Here is a 20,552-nt window from a genome sequence, read left to right as displayed (position 1 = left end):
TTCAATTGACCATATTGGTGAGATTGAACAAATATGGTGAAAAAGTGTTCTAGAGAATATAAACATGCATAGAACTAAGTGCACTGCAATAATTAAAAACGTGATTTCAGCTGCACTAAAAGGGCTAAAAAATGATTTTATAGATAAAAAATGCTTTACTTGTGAATGAATCTACTGATATAGCGACTCAGAAACATCTATGCATTCTTGTTAGATTTTACTGTAATAAGAATGAAAAAATCCAAACAGCTTTTCTGTCTATTGTAGAATCGAAATGTAAGAGTATCTTGTGTAGGAGACGGTGAGACTCGTCGTGGGCGACGAAGCGTTTCACTGAAGAACCACGGCAACACACAGCAAACCAACAAACAATGACAGCCACGGCGCGAAGGCAACTAACAAAGCTCAGCTGACTGCACGAATAGAAACGGAACCCAACGGTCACTGTACTGATCGCCACGAACGTCAGAACCCGACTGCCTCGCACCTCCAATGGACCGATTTTTATTACTCAAGATGGCCTAGCTAATTTGCATCCCCGCGAGATCTCGCACGATCCTGCGAGATTCCGTCTCTAATAAAAGCAGGCAGGCGCCATCTTGAAACTCTTTCTTCCGCTGCCCCGACCACAGGATCAGCCACCACCCCACACGCCAGGCACACACGGACCCTCTTGCGCCGAGGGCTACGGTTAGTCTCACACTCCCCCCTGGTCTCCAGATCACATACGTGACACGGCGGACGTGGCCGTTTGATTCGAGCACTCCTGCGGAGGGGTATTGCCGGGACTTCCTCATCGGAGCTCTCAGAAGTGGCATCGGAAGCATCAGCATCAGCATTAGAGCTCGCAGTTGAGTCATCAGGTCCATGGGGCACAGGTTGGATCCATCGCTCATCGTCGGATGACTCGCTCCTTCCACTGCTCGCAGTTGAGTCACCAGGTTCGTGGGGCACGGGTTGGATCCATCGCTCATCGTCGGATGACTCGCTACTTCCACTGCTTGCCGATTGGTCAGCGCTTAGAGCGGGCCGGACATCCCTTACGTGGCGCGGAGTATCATCGACTAGTATGGCCTGTTCACTGATGACGCCGGTAACCCGCCCCCTCCAAAAGCTGCTGGTGCACCGGCCGCCGGGTGGCTTCACCCAGACGGTGTCTCCCACTTGGTACGTCCCCTGGGGTTCTCGTTGGTCGGGTAGACACACTTCAACGTCCTTGACGCGCACGTGGTAGTGATGAATCGCATCAGCGGGCGCACTGCCGCCAGTCACGGTGTCCTTAGGCGTTGTGTTGTATCTGTAAACCGCCTCCGCGATCGTACACTTCTTCCTGGCCGCGATCCTCTTCACGGTTCGGTGGCATCGCTCCGCTATGCCGTTGCCGCTCGGCACATACGCGCATCGGTGTCGAAGGCGGATCCCCCAGTTGTCCATAAAATGCCTAAATTCCCTGCTGCAGAACGCCGTGTCGTTATCCGTGAGGATCTCCTCAGGCGGCCCCCTTTCGTAGAATATGGATTCCAATTCGTGGATGACACTGGTGGAATCCTGCCTTGCCAATTGGCGCCAAATCGCGAACCTCGTTGGCCCGCAGTCTATCAGCGTGAGGAAGTGTTGGCTGCCGTAGTGGGTTATATCCATACCCAACTGACTCCAAGTCGCGTCCACTCCCAGCTGTCCTTTCCGCCATCTGGCTGGGGCGGGGTCGATGGACTGGCACGTTTGGCACTCCCTGACCACTGCTCTTACTGCGCTTTTTGGTATTGATGGTCTAGCCAACTTCACAAAGTAGTAGGTCCGTTGCACTCCGGGGTGTCCACTGTCGTGATGTATCTTCCTGATTTCGTCCTCCTCGACGGAGGCAGCACACAGAGGCAATGGCTTAGCTTCTTTCTTCATAGCCTCATACCATCTCCGTGGTACCCGAGTGAGCCTGTCGGCGAGGTTGTAGTCCGAGGTGACGAGCACTACGTCTACGGACAGGTTGTACTCCGTCACCAGTTTTTTCACAGTCTCGAGCCTCCGTCTTATCAGCATTTCGCTGGCTGCCTTGGTGCGTGCCCTGGCCTTGCTCGTGAGTGTGTCCGACACCCAGTGGTGCACGCAAAGTGAGTCAGTGTGCACACGCAGTTTCTTCACTTCCCATTGAAGTGCCAGGTTTATGCCCTTTATTACAGCGTCGAGTTCTGCCAGGTTGATATGGGCAGCATCATTCGCCGGTCGCAGCCAGCAGGCATCCTCAACTACGGCCCCATCTTTCTCCAAAACTACACCGATCGCTAGAGAACTTGCGTCCACCCACACGCTCAGTTCGTCTCCCTGCACGCACCAGTCCCCTGTGGCGGGGTCATTCTTTTTCACACTAGCGACGGTCTCCTTTAACATTCGAACCAATAGTTCGTCGGTTATCTCATCGTCCCAGCCTTTGCTGACCGCATTTGCCCTCCTTTTTATGACGCCTGTCGCTGCACGAACCCATCCGCATACTGGAAGGTGCCCCACAAGTTTCCCACACAGGGAGAACACGGCACGTCTTGTGTAAACGTCGGGAACTGCGGTTCCACGCCTCCACTTCAGGATCCCTCGCTCCTCTTGAACGCTCAAGCCCAATACGCGGGCACCATCCTCAAGCCGCTCAGAGTCCTTGCAGTTTAGACCAAACTCGGCAAGTTTGGATCTTACGCGCGAAGAGGACACGATATCTTCGTTCACGTATATATCGTCAATATACGCCGATGTTCCCTTTCTGATCCATTCTTCTTGTGACAACACGGCATTGACGATAGCCTTCATTATCTGGGGTGCTACGTTTAGCCCAAATCCGAGTCGCGTAAGACAGTATCTCTTCCCGGAAAACATCACTGTCTGGAAAGGCCACATCGCCTCGCCGATCCGGACCTGCAAGTATGCTTTTCTCAAGTCCAGTAGGGACACATTGGACCCCTGCCGGCGCCACTCTCGCAGCTTGCTGGCACAGACGTCGGCGTCCGCTGTGAACGCATCAACGTGCGCATTCAACTCACGGTAGTCCATTACCGGCCTCACCTTTGACTTGTTAGGTTGGGCAACTGCCATCAGTGGTATCAGGCCCTTGGGGGGTCCAAGTTTGTCGTAGGGGTATGGAATCAGCCAACCGTTCTTAATCCATTCACGGAGCTCGCTTTCGTATGCAGGCCTTATCTGGTCGGGCATACGGTACTCTGCCACTTTGTTTTGTAGTTTGGCCGGTTCCTTGTCTTCTGACCACCTCCAAGTGGCGGTCCACGCCTTCTTTTGGTCGTCGAATTCCGCACTGAAGTCCGGCTGGTCGACTCTTAGTGCTGCGCACACCGGGGGCCTATCCTGAAACTCTACAACGCCAGCGCGCGTTATGCGCACGCCGCCCAGGGCTTTGATGGCATCGTAGCCTAGCAACAGGTCGAAACTCAGCGGCTTTTCGCGTGTCACCAGCGCTTCGACGTTGGCCGAGTTCCCAGTTCTTGTGCGAATGTGTACCACACCCACGCCGCAACACATTCGTATTTTTCCAGTGATGGTAGTTATCCTGACGTTCTTCTTTTTCCACGCCCGACAGAAGTCCGCACACACTATGGTGCGGGAGCAACCGGAATCAAGGAGGGCTGAACATAACGTGTCATTAACTCGGACCTGAATGACAGGGAGCGCCTTGTTTATTTTCTGTTCGGGGAAGAGGTCGGCACTGGCACCTTGTCCCCGTCTCCGTTTCCCGCACAGTCTCGGGCCATGTGCCCAGTCTTGTTACAGCGGTAGCAGCGAACAGCCGTCGACCACCTTCTACAATTTCTTGCCATGTGGCCCCGCCCGTTGCATCTGTAGCAGATGACATCACCTTGCGGGCTGGGTCCCTGAGACGGTCCTTCGCCACTTGGTGGGGCCTGTGCAACGGCGACTACCGGTTCCTGCACCGTCGAGTCATCCTTCATTATTGTCCTGGCTCTGTCCACTAGGTCACTCAGCGGTAGTGAGGACATGGTAGAGGTTGCTCGCAGGAGCTGCTTTGCTCCAGCGGGGAGTCCTGACAGGAATTTGTAGGCTAGGGCCCTCTCGGGAAGACCGCCGAACAACACCGTCAGCTTCTTAAGTTCGGCGAGATACACGTCCACAGTTTCGCCCAAGCGTATAGACCTCGTCTCAAACTGCTCCCATGCAGTGGCGGGGTCAGTGGCGAACGCCCTGTACAACGCCGCCTTGATACTCGAGTAGTCACACTTCTCCTCAGCGCTGAGTTGCTGATATACAGCGAAGGCCCCGCCGGTCAGCCGCAGAGGAATCACGCGCTCGACATTTTTCACGCCGGACAACTGACAATGTAACTCGACCTTCTCGACCCAGCTGAGTACCTGGTCGGATCCGTCGAATTCCGGTATCAACTTTAGATCGAACCTATCCGCCATTGAAGAAAAGAAAACCAAGTTCGGAGTGGGGAGGCCGAAATAGCTTGTAAGAGTATCTTGTGTAGGAGACGGTGAGACTCGTCGTGGGCGACGAAGCGTTTCACTGAAGAACCACGGCAACACACAGCAAACCAACAAACAATGACAGCCACGGCGCGAAGGCAACTAACAAAGCTCAGCTGACTGCACGAATAGAAACGGAACCCAACGGTCACTGTACTGATCGCCACGAACGTCAGAACCCGACTGCCTCGCACCTCCAATGGACCGATTTTTATTACTCAAGATGGCCTAGCTAATTTGCATCCCCGCGAGATCTCGCACGATCCTGCGAGATTCCGTCTCTAATAAAAGCAGGCAGGCGCCATCTTGAAACTCTTTCTTCCGCTGCCCCGACCACAGGATCAGCCACCACCCCACACGCCAGGCACACACGGACCCTCTTGCGCCGAGGGCTACGGTTAGTCTCACACGAAACTATTGCACATATTTTGTTTGACAAAATAGTTAAAGAAATAATTGATTTTGGCCAAACTCTTAAAGTCTGTATAGAATTTGCTAGTGATGCCACAGCTTCTATAGTTAGCAGTAAAAATTCAGTGTCACGAATTAAGACTGAATCACCAGGTTGTATTCAGATGAAATGCATCTGTCATTTTTTGAGGCTTTGCATTGAACATGCATTCTCAAAGTTGCCTGCTAATGTTGGTTTTCTTTTAAGTGTTATTATGGTTCAGTAATAGTGCCCTTAGACAAGAATTCAAAAATTTATTTCAGATAATGAACCCTGCAGATGAAAACAACCAAGGGAAAAATGTTCCTCTTTCATTTCAAAATTTATCTAAAACAAGATGGCTAGTAAGAGGAAAAAAATGTTACATAATATTTTGATGAACTGGGAGGGATTATTAGGTTATTTTAGCACTTGTGAAGCAAAATTAAATATTAGTGCAAAATACAAAAGTCGTATGCTAAAAGAAATGCTGTCAGACAGGATTGATAATTTTTATTTTTGATTTGCACCTCCTGTTGTTCAGGAATTTGAAATGATAAATTCAACATTTCAACAAGAAAACAGAGTCACACAAACTGTCAAAACAATTGATAATGCATCACCAGTTTGTACAAAAGGCTTTCCAACAAAGATGGAGCATGTAAAACATTAGAAAATGTTGACTTTGGTGCAAGTTTCAGTCAGGAAATCCAAAGGTTCACATTAACTGCTGGTGCACAATTGGACAAAAACTACAAAATAAAAAGTGAAATTGAGGTGTTAAGCTATGTTGCAAGAAGCCTTTCATAAAATAGAAAAAAAAAAAGAAGACTTCCCAAAGCTGCCAACCTGTTTAAAGGGCTTTCATTTCTAAACCCTGATACAGTTATTAGTCAAAGATTAAGAGCAAAGTTTGAAGATTTGCCATTTCCACGTATCATGGAAAATAACTGTAATTGAGGCACAACACAGAAAAGTTTGTTTAATAGAATGGCGTGAAGAACCTTGTTTTGCAGAGAATAGCATTCCTCCAGATTCTCTTAAATTCTAGCAAGGCCAAACATGGTAATTTTAAGGAACTTGCAGCATATGCTTTACATCCCTAATAACTCTCGCAAATAATGCAACTGTTGAAATAATGTTTTCTTTAGTTACTGCTATCAGAACAAAGCCTCATAACAGAATTCAAAGTAAATTACTGGATGCTATTGTAAGAGTTCGTTCTTACCGTTTATATAACGGTATTTGTTGCAAAGACTTTATATGTACTACTAAAATGATAAAGCTACACAACAGTGACAATTTTTTATAGTAAAGAAGAAAGCAATACAAATGATGAAATTAAGTATTTAGAAGACGTTCTCCACCATTTGCCATGAACTTTCAGCTTATTACCTTTTATTTTTTCGCCATGTGATAGACATTTTCAGGGAGAATTATGTTTCTCTTTGCTACTATCGACCAACTTTAAATACTGTCTTTTGCACCGTTATAAATAATATATGTTCATATGTGTCTTTCATACAATGTCATTTTCCTCCATTTGAAAATGTTCCATTAATTTCTGTACATACATTCAATTCTACAGACTTGCAGCTCTATATCTTTCATGTGTATACAGAAAAAAAAAAAAAAAATCAGAACTTTCTGAACAAGTTATATTTCTGTTATCTTTCTACCATATTTTTTTACCTCTGTTCTGACATATTATTCTGGTGGACTATCAAATGTACATAGCTGTGTTTCAATTTGATATTTTTTTTATTTTATTTTCATATTTTGCATATCTTCTAAAATAAACTGAATGAGATGAGTTAAAAATATACTTGGAGGGGGAGGGAGTAGCGCATATTTTTCAGTTTCAATTTCTAGGTAATATCGTTGCCAAGAAAACATTACAAAACTAATACAAAAAAAAAAAAAAACTGCAGACATAAGGGTTATAAACTTCAATATAGTCAATTTTTCTTTAATTTTCAATTTGGCTTTACTTTGGAGGGTGGGGGACTTTTTGTACCTAAAAAATGTGGTTTCGCCTTTGGATTTGTTTTTGTTTGGCCTTTTTTGCTGAAAAATTTGGCTTCAAACATTTATTATAGTCTGGCAACCCTGCCTAAAGTTTGCCTTTTTTCTTTCTTGGCCTTCGGGCAAAGATCAAAGGGTCCTACTAACCACTGTTTGTATTTTTTCTTCCCCCACCCTCGACACAAATGAATTATTGTATTACCTTTATCATTATCTTTTTTGTTTTTACACACTAATAAAAAATGTTTTAAACAATTGGGTTCTAAGTACGACGTTCCCCAGTATGAAAGGGTGGATGCGGTATTATGGTGGAAGAAGATACTAGCTAAGAGAAACTTTTGTTTAGTTCTGCGTGACAAGGATGACCAACGACCCCAACTTTCCCCACTTTTGCGTTGGCCTTGTGCATAAGTTTTTTTGTTCATGTAAATTTTGGGTTTGTATTACTATAAAGATTAAAAAAAGTGGTTAAAAATATATAACAAATAAATGTTACCAAAGGCAAGATACCGATCTGGAAAAGTTTTTAGTGGTGTTACTCGCTTTAAAATGTGTAATCAGTTCGAAAATCATACAATGTTTATTGATATATTTTAAAAAGACAAATGGCGGCATGCTCGCTGTTGAGCACGGTAAGTTTGGGAAAATGAGTTCAAACAAACAAATTATACAAAATACTGTTAGAAACCCACTGAATATATGTCCGCCTATGTCACGGTAACATATTGAATGAGTTTCTAACAGCATTTTGTATAATGTTTTTGCTTAAAATCATTTTCCCAAACTTACCGTGTTCAACAGCGAGCATGCCTCCATTTGCATTTTTAAAATGCATCGGTAAACACTGTTTTTCGAGCCAAATAAACATGTTACATTAAATAAAGACACTAAAAAATTATTCAGTTAAGTAGAAAAGTAACTTATCTTGCCTTTGATGACATTTATTTGTTATATATTTGTTTTTTTAACAACTTTTTCGAATCTATGTGACTATCACAGTAACACAAACCCTAAATTTTTGCCTGAATAAAGGATTTAACAAGAAAATTTTGATGACGTGCCCAAGCGTATTATAAACACCCCCATAACCTCATGTTAAGCACGGCTTTCGGAATAAACACTCTCCCAACCTCCCCATGTTAAGAATGGTTTTCGAGATTTGAGGTGTTTATTCCGAAAGTCGGTCTTAACATGAGGAGGTTGGGATGTTTATAATCTGCTGGGACACGTCGTAAAAATTTACCTTTAATATCTCAAAGTGTATCACCTGTTCTGATGCTGCACTTCATTTTTTGGTCTCAGTTAATAGAGGAGAAATCCTTCATGACCGATACATTTACTAACCAGAGTGCCCCTTTTTGGGGAGCTGGTTCCCCTCCTTAAAAACCGACCTTGTGTCTAACTCTGTCCTCGTGGGGAGGCAAGTAAAAAAAAAAAAAAAAAAAAATTTAAATTGGTAAGTGATGCGCATGCCCGGCAGATTTAAATTGGTAAAAGATCACGGAAGGAATTGGTTCCTTTTCTTTTTTTTTTTTTTTCATATTTTCCGAAATGCTTACAGAACTCTACTCATGGAGCAAGGATTTTGAATCCGCATATCAGTTTCTTCAGGGACGAAAAATACTATTCAACGATGCAGTGCTGTGTGTGTCAGGAAGAAATAACACGGTAAATTTTCAGATTAAGTCCACCTCCACAATTTTCTTTTAAATGATGACTTGAGTAGGTTTTTCGACTATGCTGAATACGAAAATCGCATTAAAATTTTGCAGAAATAATTAGTTATCGAGATATAAAAAGTATTATGCATTGTATTCTTTGGTGGCCATCTTTTTTATGTGCGTACCATAAACAAATCTACTCATCTATGACTGACATTGCATGCGCGTAAAAAAGATGGCTGCCAAAGCATACAATGCATAATACAACTTTTTTTTTATATATTTCTGCAAAATTTCTATGCGATTTTCGTATTCAGCATAGTCGAAAACCTTTAAAAGGTGTCATTTAAAAGAAAATTGTGGAGGTGGACCTAATCTAAAAAATACCAATAACACTTATGAAATGCCGAGGAACGAAAAGTTTCCGCTTCAAAAAGCACAGAAACCAAACTGCAAGTCTAACGAAAGGGTCTTATTTGGAGAAGTCGCAATTGACTTTATCAGATTTCATCCGAGCAGGTATATGCATGGTCCAGACAAATGCCTGTTGTTATAGCTTCTGACACGTGTAATTTAAACGAGAGTACCATTATTCAATGGTATCAATACCTAAGAGATATATGGGAACACGATGAGAATCGGCAGCCAACCGGATGTTAACGCATTCACCATGAGAGACAAAATGAAAAATCGTCGTTTGCACATGGCTCCACGCATCGCTTCTGCTTGGGAAGAAAAAAAATAAGATAGCCACAATATAATTATCAACCAATGGCAGAGCTCCGCGCCTAAAATAAACACCTCAAATATCACAGTCGCTGAGAGCCAGTTTGCCACTATAAAAACGAGGTATTTGAGGGAACCGAGAGAAGGGAGCAGGAGATTTTCGCCCAGCTGCGTCAGTGATCGCACGGACATTCTCCCACCCGACCTAAAGAGATGAAGAAGAAAAAGAAATAAGGCACTAGTGAACTGAAGCCGTCTACACTCTCATGTTATGGGCCAAACACCTTCAATTCTAAATGATGCCTAATTACACAAACCAAAGAAGAGAGAGGAGGAGAAAGATGACGAAGACGCCGGGCTGCTAGAGCTGATGAAAGAAGACCCTCGCTTTCCAGTTACAAGTCAGGGCACGCATCACCGACAGCAGAATACTGGCCTACCCTGCCCCTCTCCATCGTCTAAAAGATAAGTTACATTTTACGAACATTCATTTCTTGTCAATTCATACATACCTACAAACGTTTTACGAACATTCATTCCTTGTCAATTCATACATACCTACAAACGTTTTACGAACATTCATTTCTTGTCAATTCATACATACCTACAAACGTTTTACGAACATTCATCGCCTTTGTTAAATCACATTCCATCCTACGAACACTTTGCCTCTCCTAATACAAATTGTTGGTAGTAAATAAAATAGGTTCTCAACCTTCTACACACTTCCAATGTTATTCATTTCAGGTATTCTTGGTTGTGGCCTCTATGGCATCCTTTCCCACCCTAAATCCCTTTTTTATAAATACCCAGGCCATAGATATTGCAAGTCGCCATTTTTTTTTTTTTAATTACTTTTTCACCCCAAACAAGGCACATTGCCACTTTGGTGTAGGGGGCTACTATCAGGGGCAGCAACTACTGGGGCGCTATGTTGGGATTTGGGCAGCAAGATGTCGGTTCACGTTGTACTTGAACTTCTGCATGTCAGTACAGTTGGGGAAGCAGGAACTTGGAATGGAATTCCAGAGTCTAATGGTTCTGGGGAAGAAACTACTGGAGTAGTAGAAAAATATTTTGCATTTAGGGATCTCTACTGTGTGGGGGTGGGATTTAGCTGCCTGTCGGGTTTGTCAAGAGTGTCTACGTTGTGGGGGCACAAGTGTCTGCAATTCGTCAGAGCATTCACCATTAAAATACTTGTAGAACAGGCAGAGGGATGCAACGTTTCGTCGATGGGACAGAGGCTGAAGCTTAGATGCCAGTTCAGGGCCTATCAGATTGGCGACTCTTTTTTGAACCTTGTCTAGGAGCGAGAGACTAGTAGTAGACGCACCAACCCAGATGTGACAACAATACTTCATACATGGGCGAATGGTGGCCTTGTAGAGGTACAGGATGCTTTCAGGTGTCAGTAGTTTTCTAGCACGGTAGAGAGAGCCTACCTTTTTCGCAGCAGCCCTGGCAATGTTTTCAATATAATTGTTCCAACTCATGTTTCCTGTGAACGTTAGGCCAAGCAGTTTGAAAGATGTACTCTCGGACAGGGAGTCACTGGCCATTGCTATTGGTGGCAGAGAAGGTTTCTTGTAATTATTGAAGGAAACCAGTTTAGTCTTGGCAGCATTGAATGTGACCATCCATTTTTGTCCCCATTCCACTACAGTTGGACCCATACCAAATTGGTGGACCAGGACATATTGTTGAAATAGATGAGTCGTTAGACTTCCACAAAAACGATTGGTTTTCGGCGGCTGGGATAGAAATAAGATTGGTTTCTTAGTTTTTGTGAATGACCATTCATCCGAAATTTTAATTTATTTTATAATTTAAAATTTTGGTAAATGTTTACTTTAACTAGAACAGAACACCGACCAATGGGAAGCCATCAGGGAGCTCATCAGAGATGCCCCATGGCAAAATATCTTTACTCTTCCAGCGGAACAGTGTGCAAATGAGACAACTGAATGGTTCAAAACTGCTATTGAAGCACATGTTCCCGCACGGAAATACTATAGCAAGCCCCACTCTCCCCAATGGTTTACTTCTGCTTGTGCAACTGCCATTTGTCAAAGGCAGCATGCGTTCCGCAGATTCAACCGACATAAGTCCAGCTCAAATAAACAGAAGTTTATAGAAGCTAGAAATAATTGTAAGACAGTGATAGACACAGCTAAGACAGATTACTCTGAAACCACCAGAAAGCGCATCGAAGCACAGAAATTAGGAACCCGGGATTTTTGGAAAATCTACAACAGCGTAGTTAATAATGGACAGTCAATTATTCCCCCACTAACAAACAATCATGAGGTTGCTTGCACGGCTACTGACAAGGCTAATCTGCTTGCCAGTCGATTTGCCTCAAACTCCACACTGAACTCGGTACACCACTCACTCCCTGATTTTCCTCTGCGAACAGACGCCACACTTGACGATTTGAAAATCACCCCTTCTCAGGTACATGCTATTATAAAAAACCTAGACACCTCAAAAGCATGTGGACCAGATCTCATCCCGGCTGTGCTATTAAAAAAATGCTCTGCCAAGGTTGCTCCAGTTCTGTCCAAACTTTACAATAAATGCCTTAACGAATCTTGTTTTCCCGACTGCTGGAAAACCGCCTCTGTTGTACCAGTCTTCAAGAATTCTGGTGAAAAAACTGACCCACTAAATTATCGCCCCATTAGCCTCCTCCCGCTTTTCGCCAAAATATTTGAGACCTTAGTTAATCAAGCCCTAGTCCAGCACCTAACAGCTGCTAAACTCCTGACTGACAAACAATATGGATTCAGGCAAGCCCGTTCAACAGCAGATATCTTAACTGTAGTTTCTGAACGTATATACCGTTCATTGGATAAAACAGGGGAGGGTAGAGCGGTAGCCCTTGATATATCTAAGGCTTTTGACAGGGTATGGCACGATGGTCTTCTAAGGAAAATTAGATCATATGGAATCACTGGAAGAATTCATAATGTAATTAAATCCTTCTTAAGTAATAGAAAAATCAAAGTTGTCCTTGACGGACATACATCCAAACAATATGACATAAATGCGGGAGTACCTCAGGGGTCTATCCTTGGACCTCTATTATTCCTGATATTCATAAACGACCTCCCTGATAATATTGTTTCGGAGATGGGTATATTTGCCGATGACACCGCTCTCTTTAACAGATATGAGGGGAAAACAAATGAACACATATCCAAGGCAATGGCAGAAACACTAGAGGACGACCTCCAATCCGTAGTGGAATGGGGACAAAAATGGTTGGTCACATTCAATGCTGCTAAGACTAAGCTTGTTTCCTTCAATAACTACAAGAAACCTTCTCTACCACCAATAGCAATGGCCAAGAACACATTGCCTGAAAGTACTTCTTTTAAACTCCTCGGCCTAACGTTTATAGGGAATATGAACTGGAATAGATACATTGAGAGCATTGCCAAGGCTGCTGCAAGGAAGGTTGGCTCCCTCTACCGTGCTAGAAAACTACTTACGCCTGCCAGTATCCTATACATCTATAAGGCAACCATTCGCCCATGTATGGAGTACTGTTGTCACATCTGGGCTGGCGCATCTACTGCTTGTCTCTCGCTCCTGGACAGGGTTCAAAAAAGAGTCGCCAACCTGATAGGTCCTGAACTGTCATCTAGGCTTCAACCTCTGTCCCATCGACGAGATGTTGCATCCCTCTGCCTGTTCTACAAATACTTTAATGGTGAATGCTCTGACGAACTGCAAACACTTGTACCTCCCCGACGTAACTACCCCCGACAAACCCGACAAGCTACTAAGTCTCATCCTTTTACAGTAGAGATCCCTAGGTGCAAGAAAGCCTTTTACTCCAATAGTTTCTTCCCCAGAACTGCGGGTCTTTGGAACTCCCTTCCGGGATTCTGCTTTCCCAACTGCAATGATATGCAGAAGTTTAAGTGTAATGTTAACAAACATCTTTCTACTCTTCTCCCCTCATAATGACCCCGCTAATTAATTCCCTAATAGTAGCCCCCTGCTTCAAAGTGGCACTGTGCCTTGTTTGGGGTGATAATTGAATAAAAAAAAATAAAAAATAAAATTTGGCTTTTTACATAGGTTTTCGGGGTCGCTGACAACGAATCTGATATTCAAACCCATTACAAATTTACCGTTTGCATGGTATTAACCCCTGAATCCTCGCACTATTTTGTGCCAACTCATCGCCATCGTTTATGCTATTCTTACATGATGTATTCGCGCATAGTCGCGCGTAGTAAGGTAGGGCGATGATGGAGGGGCAGGGGGTGTATGTCGGCGCGTTACTTACGGAAAAACGGTAAATTAAACTTCAGAAGCATCTGTTAAATATTGTACACGTTTTATAATTTAACCCCTCCCCCCCAAAAACAATAAAAAAACGAAAAATAAAAATGCTTTTGTAGACCGCTCGTGAAAACTTAATTTTTTAGATCAATTAAAAAAGCATGAAAAACTACGTAATACAGAAAAGTGAACCACATTTTGTTTTTGAAAACTTGTTATTTTAAATGTCTGCTAAAAAATTCTTCCGCGATGTGACAAGTCACCTTACTACGCGCGTCCATGCGCGAACGCATCATGTAATAGTATAAACGATGGCGGTGAGTGTTGGCACAAAATAGTGCGAGGGTTCAAGGGTTAATATCATGCAAACGGTAAATTTGCGACGGGTTTGAATATCAGATTCATTGTCAGCGACCCCGAAAACCTATTATAAAACCAAATTTTATTGGTCGGTGTTTTGTTGTAGTTAAAGTTTACCAAAATTTTTGAAGGGTGCAAAAAATGTGTAATAATAAATAATTTAATGTAATTAAATAAACCGATGTAAGTTTGTAAAAGTGGGGGCAAAAATTACAAAAAAAAACGTTTTATTTTTGCACCATTCAACAATTTGTTGTTCATCTGCGCATAAAAGTGAGAAATTATCAATTTATAATTTTAAAATTTTGAATAGGTACGAAAAAAAAAAAGTGATTTAATAAACATAAATAGCCTTTGTAGGGGAGCGACTATTAAATAAGTATACTTGCCGCCATGGAACTCAACGCCCCGGGAATACCATAATATATTCAAAAATTACGAAAATTCATCCAGTAGAAAATTATTTGGTATTTGTGCACTTTTACCACCGCACTATTTTTAAATAGTTTTTGGATAATTATGGTATTTTTTTACGACCTACCGTACGGCCCAGCGTAGTATAAACACCCCCAACCAACCACCCCTAGTAAGAACGGCTGTCGGAATAAACACACCTCAACCTCCCCATCTTAAGAACGGCTTTCTATGTTGTGGGGGTGTTTATTCCGAAAGCTGTTCTTAACTTGGGGAGGTTGAGGTGTTTATAATACGCTGGGGCATGTAAAAATTTACCGTAATTATTACTGAAAATTGGAGGGAAATGGCATTTTCTCTACATCTGAACACAACACCTTAGAGATTGCGAATACAGGGTACGTACTTATCTCCCTTTTCGTCACCTTAATGGCGTCGTTTTGTTTTAGATAGCGATAAAAGTTTGTTTTTTTTCTAAAAATACACTAGCAGTTGTTCTAATGTTCTACTCTATGAATTTTCGTAATTTTTGGATATATTACTATTTTCGACATGACGAATAAGTAAGTAATGTTGTTTTGGCTTAAAACCACATGAATAAAGTCGATCTGTCGACTATCTTAACCAGCACACAAAAAAAAACTAAATATTCCCAGATATTCGCAAAAAATATGTAAATTTAATTTTTATGAAATAAAAAAATAAATTAAAAAAAAAAAAAAAAAATGGACGTGGCCTATAAGGGAATTTCATAATTTGGACATAGTTGTCGCAGTGACTAATATTTGGATGAATCTTTTCCTTACCATGTTCCCTAATGGTGAATTCTTTTCTCTACCCACAACTTCCACGACATTCAATGATTCACGTCGACATAATTGTTTCTTGTTTAATTCTCAGTCGGAAAAGTTGTGTGCTTTTATACATCAGCCCCCATGGCTTCCGATATTGACTCGGTAAAATCCGGCAACGAATTACGAAAATAACCGAAAAGCAAAATTAAACTCAAATATGCATTAGATTTTATTTCATTTATTTATTTATAAATCTTAACAACAATCTATAAAAAGAAAATGGAGATGATATTTTATTTAAAATAAAAAATAATAAAATATTCATGAAAATGTTGCCTTTAATTTACGAACCGAATAGAGGAATAAAATAATTATAAATATCAGTTATTTAAATAATAGGGACTAATTAAACATTTTCAATGAACGAAATTGAATGTCTGAATTTGTTTCGCCGGAAATAACCAACCATCTTTGGTTTCTTTTGAATAAAGAGCGAACAAACCACGAACGGAAAAGCCGGCAAATTTAGCAGACATGTTAGTTTTGTTTTATTATTTTTCGTTTTTCTCTTTTACATAAGTTTGATTTTTATTTAACTTCGCTTTTTAATTAATAATTTTCAAGCTAAAATGTCTTCTTACGAAAGAAGATACAAAAAATTATCCACTTGTTTGTACTTTGAAATTAAAAAGAATCCATGCACATTTGTAACTATATATATATATTACTGTATGGATCATGGTACAGAAAAGTTAACAACCCCCCTCCTCCCTGTTACCAATGGATAGGAGCCTTGTTAACGATTCTAAATGACTCGTGGCCCGTTGGGTCAGTATTTGTTATATATTATAAATTCTGAACATGATATTGTTTCCTAGTCATGTTACTTAAAAGCCAGAATGCACTGTGGTGTCATAATAGACGCTCCCCTTTTAATTATTTACATCATTCCACTTCTCTTACTATTTTCTTGTCATTAACCCTTCCTTTATGCTGTCTGCCCTTCTATAATTTAAAACATTTATGGGTAGTGTGTACACGGTGACAGGCAACATAACAGCTTCAGTTTTACTGCTAAACAGATTAATCAATTGTGATATAGTTAACCAAAGCGATTTGTTCATTCTTTTAAAGATTAAAACAAACAAACAAAATAGCTTCCTAAGCCCACGTGGTTATTTGTTTTTATATATCGTCCATTTTTCTTCTTGTTATATATATATATATATATATATATATATATATATATATATATATATATATGTATATATATAACTAAACATGTTTACGTTCTATAAAAGACGAATAAATATAACTAACCAAAATGTGACATTTCATTCTTTTGAAGTGTTTATTTTAAATTTATTTAGAATTTAAATTTCGACTTGTTACATTTCGAAATGCGTCAAGACAATTCTGCGGTTAGCTCCCTTATTACATCTATGTTACTTAGCTGATTTCGCTAAAAAAAATGAAAATAAATTGATTTTAGTTTTATTATTTATTGCAAACAAGTGAAAACTTTGGTGTTTTCTTTAAATATGTTGCAAGGGTACTTGTTTAGTTTAATTAAGACATTAAAAAAAAATGAAAATTGAGAAAAAATATATATATTATACGTACCTGTTATGGAATTAAGTTTTCATTAAAAAATTTTCACTTAATTTCATCTAGTAGATTTTTTAATTATACTGAGGAAAATCAAATTTTAATGAGATCGATCGTTTCGCGACTATCTTGCCTATTTCACGGCCGTGGAGGGGTGGCCTTTAAACGAAAAAGGGATTAACAAAGCTTAAAAAAGAACAAACTGTAAAATAAGTGAAAAAAATTAAAATATTTATCTAGGTATTTTTTCTGCTCATGTTTCAAAATAATCTCGTCAAACTTTAAGCTGTGATGGAGTTATCTCCCTTGACGCCCCCACCTCGTCAGCGAAATGGGCATGGTTGGGATACAATTGATCTCATTAAAATTTAATTTTCCTCTGTAAAAAAAAACAAAAAAAAAAAACAACTATTTGATCAAATTAAGTGAAATTTTTTAAAAGAACTTTGTTCCAGAACGGAGACTACAATATAATTTTTTTTTTCAATATTTTAATTTTTTAAATATCTTGATTAAACTAAACAAGTACCGTTTGCAAGTATAAATATATTTTTCGGTACTAGTGCAGAGAGTGATCCGGACGTAAATAATAACGTTATTATTTAAAAAAAAAAAAAAAAAAAAGCTAATCTTAATATGGGGAGGGAAGGGTGTTTTGTACATATTCTATATTTCAACCTTACAATTGAATAAAAAAATATACCATAAAACTTTAATTAAACTTGGAAATATGATTTAAAAAATAACACGGATCACTCTCTGCACTAGCACCTATTTTTCTTAAGTTCTCTTACTGATAAAATTCAACTGAAATAAATGTGATATTTTCTTGGAAAATTATGTTCAATTTCAACCCATCACCCTGTTACTTTGAAAACTTTCAATTAAATACAGTTTAGAACCAGCTATTTAGTAATGGTGTAATGCAAGTCCTGTACGGCACAATCACGTTGACACACCGGTTCTCATCAGATCACCGAAGTTAAGCAACGTTGAGCCTGGCCATTTGGGAAGGCTATGGAGCTGTATATGCTTTCTGCTTATCTCAACATTGTTTCCAGTCGTCCTGAACCTCCACTTGCCACTGGTATTCAACAATGTCGACTCAGGAGAGGTGTGGTTGGAGATGGCGCAAGTCTTGCCACAGAAATATTTTCACGCATAGGCACCCTTTACAGTGGGTATCCATAGTCTTTCAAGACTGAAGGAAGCCTATAATGCGAGTCCTACAGACAAGCTTAGATCTAATGAGCTCAGAGGACGATTGAATTATAAATAATAAAGGTAAATGTGTGCAGAACAAGAGATTCAGTAATTTTGAATGAATGAAAGAGTTTTGGGATTAGCGGATATACAACAGTTGAGGTATCAAGGTCAGCTGGTAGAGGAAGGCCAAGGAAAAGATGAGAAGAAATGATAAGGATAGATTTGACAGAAAGAGGGATAAATAAAGACTTGGGCAGAGATAAAACAGTTTGGAGGTTAATTTGATGCTTCTTAAGATACGGTCGACAAATCGATTTTTTTTTACATATGTCGTTTTAAGCAAAAACAATATTACGTACTCAATTGTCATGTCGAAAATAGTAATATATCCAAAAATTACGAAAAATCGAATAGAAAGTTATTTATAGTTAAAGTAATTTTTATGGAAAATTATGTAAAATCGCATTTTTCTGAAACGTTATGAAGTAGATGGTAGGAGGCTAAAAACTGGACATAACTCCGAAACGAATATTTTAGATTACTTGTGTCATGGCTGCTATATTTGTTATCTATAGCAATAGACTTTTCTTTTTCTTTTTTTTAACTAAAAACACAATAGCAGTTGTTGCACTCAATGAATTTTTGTAATTTTTGGATATATTACTATTTTCGATATGACACTTAAGTACGTAATATTGTTTTTGAATATCTTACAAGGAGGAAACATAGATTGGATCTCAGTCGAGCAGCTTCTGTGAAAATAATGATTAGAGAAACATTATCAATGTTGCTTCTATAAGAAAAAAATGTTGTAGACAACAGAAGTGATCATCTCTCACGAGATTGCCAAGTCGATTTTGTACTCTTATCATATCGTATTGGGCGGGTTGCTTGGATCAAATTGACTTCTTCCTCCACAGAGCCCTATCTTCAATGGTCTTAGGAAGATCTTCAAGTTATAAGCCAATGTCTTCTGTCAATAATTTTGTGTACGTCTTGACAGGTTTTCCTACTTTAGCGGTTCCGTGTTTAGGGTCCCACAGGACCACTCCACTAACAACTTCATCTTTTCTCCTGTAGCAATATCCGGCATATAGTGTTCTACTTTCACTTATTACTGAAGAGATCCTGGGTAACTGATCATACAGACGGCAAATGGTTGGGTGTGTTTTCCAATTGAAGTTTAAAACTGCCCAAAGCATTCTAGTGTACTTCTCAAAGAAAGGAGATCTCAGTCAGACAAAGAATTATAGAGACATCTCACTGACACCAATAACCGCAAAAGTATACGAGATGCTCATCAATAGAATACAATTACAACCTGAAATGAAAGACATGCTTAGAAGAAATCAAAATGGGTTCAGAAAAAAATCACTGAACAATCAGTCAAATTTGTACTTTATCAAGACAAAAACGATGTCCTAAGTAGAATCTCCTCAGATGTGTCAGTAGCACTATTAGAATACGTATGTGAATCGTATATTGAGAGAGGATTGCGTCAGCAGTCAAGTATTCTCTGGGGCGATAGAATGATGCAAGCATTTTTCCAGCAGCTTTTGTTGGATTCTTCCATTTTAGACCTGAAGTGAAAGTCAGTCCTAAAAGTTTATTAAAGTAAGAAGTTTCTGTTGTTAGATGAGGGAGAGAGAGCGCCAGAGAAAAAAAATATATATGTTTTGGATGTTGGACCGTGTTTACACCGTCCAACATCCAAAACATATGTAACCAAACAGAAAAAACAGTAATAAAAAAATAAAACACATATTTGCTCTGCAATAGTATTGAGCACTCTCTTCAAGTTTTTACTAATTACCAGTTTTACCAAATATATATATTAGTGTTGTGCCAATGAATCGGAATCGGGAATCGGTTAAATCGGTAATTTTCGGGGAATCGGCATCGGAATCGGAAAAATCGGTAATTTTCGGGGAATCGGAATCGGAAAAATTTGTGTATAATTTCCGATTCCAAAATCGATTCTTTGAATATTTTTCAAAAGTTAATTTTCAATTGCTTGTACCGATTATAAATATTTATTTCTTTTAAACTATTAGTAAAACTAAACTCTATAGATCTACGTACTCGTTATAGAATGAAGTTCTCATAACAAAATCACGTAATTTCATTAAATAGTTTTTGTTTTACGCTCCCTTTACTAATTATCGCAGTTTTTTTAGGAAGATTCCGAATTTCCCAAATCGTTTTTACGGCATAAAATAAAAACTATTTGATGAAATTACGTGATTTTTTTTATGAGAACTTCATTCCATAACGAGTACGTAGAATATATATATTTTTTTATTTTTCGTTTTTTAACATAGTGTAAACTGCACAAGCACCCTTTTTTAATACGTGAAGACAGTTTAGAGCTTCATCCTAGATCTAAAAATAATTTGGTTTTTAGTGGGTTTACAAATATCATCCAAAAGTAGAATTTCAATGAGGGGGGACTTTTAAATGTAAATATAATTTCTTTTTCAATCTGAAAAATTTCTAAATGTTTTCTCTTTATCTATTTTATCCAGACTTTGATAAATTCATTGTGAGATAT

The 20,552-nt window shown here is 39.9% G+C and overlaps 1 protein-coding gene and 1 long non-coding RNA gene across 7 annotated transcripts in view; one reads left to right on the top strand and one right to left on the bottom strand.

Moving 5' to 3' along the window:
- Window positions 1–15,510, bottom strand: part of LOC145285816 (uncharacterized) — a 33,563-nt gene extending 18,053 nt beyond the window's left edge. The window contains exon 1 of the long non-coding RNA XR_013869076.1: window positions 15,200–15,510. This is a non-coding gene — a long non-coding RNA (uncharacterized LOC145285816). The remainder of the gene's footprint in view (window positions 1–15,199) is intronic.
- LOC145285814 (RNA pseudouridylate synthase domain-containing protein 1-like) overlaps window positions 14,409–20,552 on the top strand; it is a 79,311-nt gene continuing 73,167 nt past the window's right edge. The window contains exon 1 of one of the 6 annotated variants that reach the window (XM_080134231.1): window positions 14,409–14,791. Coding sequence is in view for 2 of the 6 variants with exons in the window: in XM_080134229.1 (XP_079990355.1) it covers window positions 14,946–14,956 (11 nt within the window). In the remaining 4 variants the exon portion in view is untranslated. Of the gene's footprint in view, window positions 14,792–14,847; window positions 14,957–15,595; window positions 15,724–20,552 lie in introns of those variants that run through there. The other 5 variants (XM_080134226.1, XM_080134227.1, XM_080134229.1 and 2 more) reach the window with 5 other exon arrangements.

The sequence above is a fragment of the Euprymna scolopes genome, chromosome 10 (assembly GCF_053919585.1).
Source record: "Euprymna scolopes isolate OS-2025 chromosome 10, ASM5391958v1, whole genome shotgun sequence".
Lineage (NCBI taxonomy): Eukaryota > Metazoa > Mollusca > Cephalopoda > Sepiida > Sepiolidae > Euprymna > Euprymna scolopes.
The sequence above is the reverse complement of the archived record's forward strand: the minus strand, read 5'-3'. Positions and strand labels throughout refer to the sequence as shown.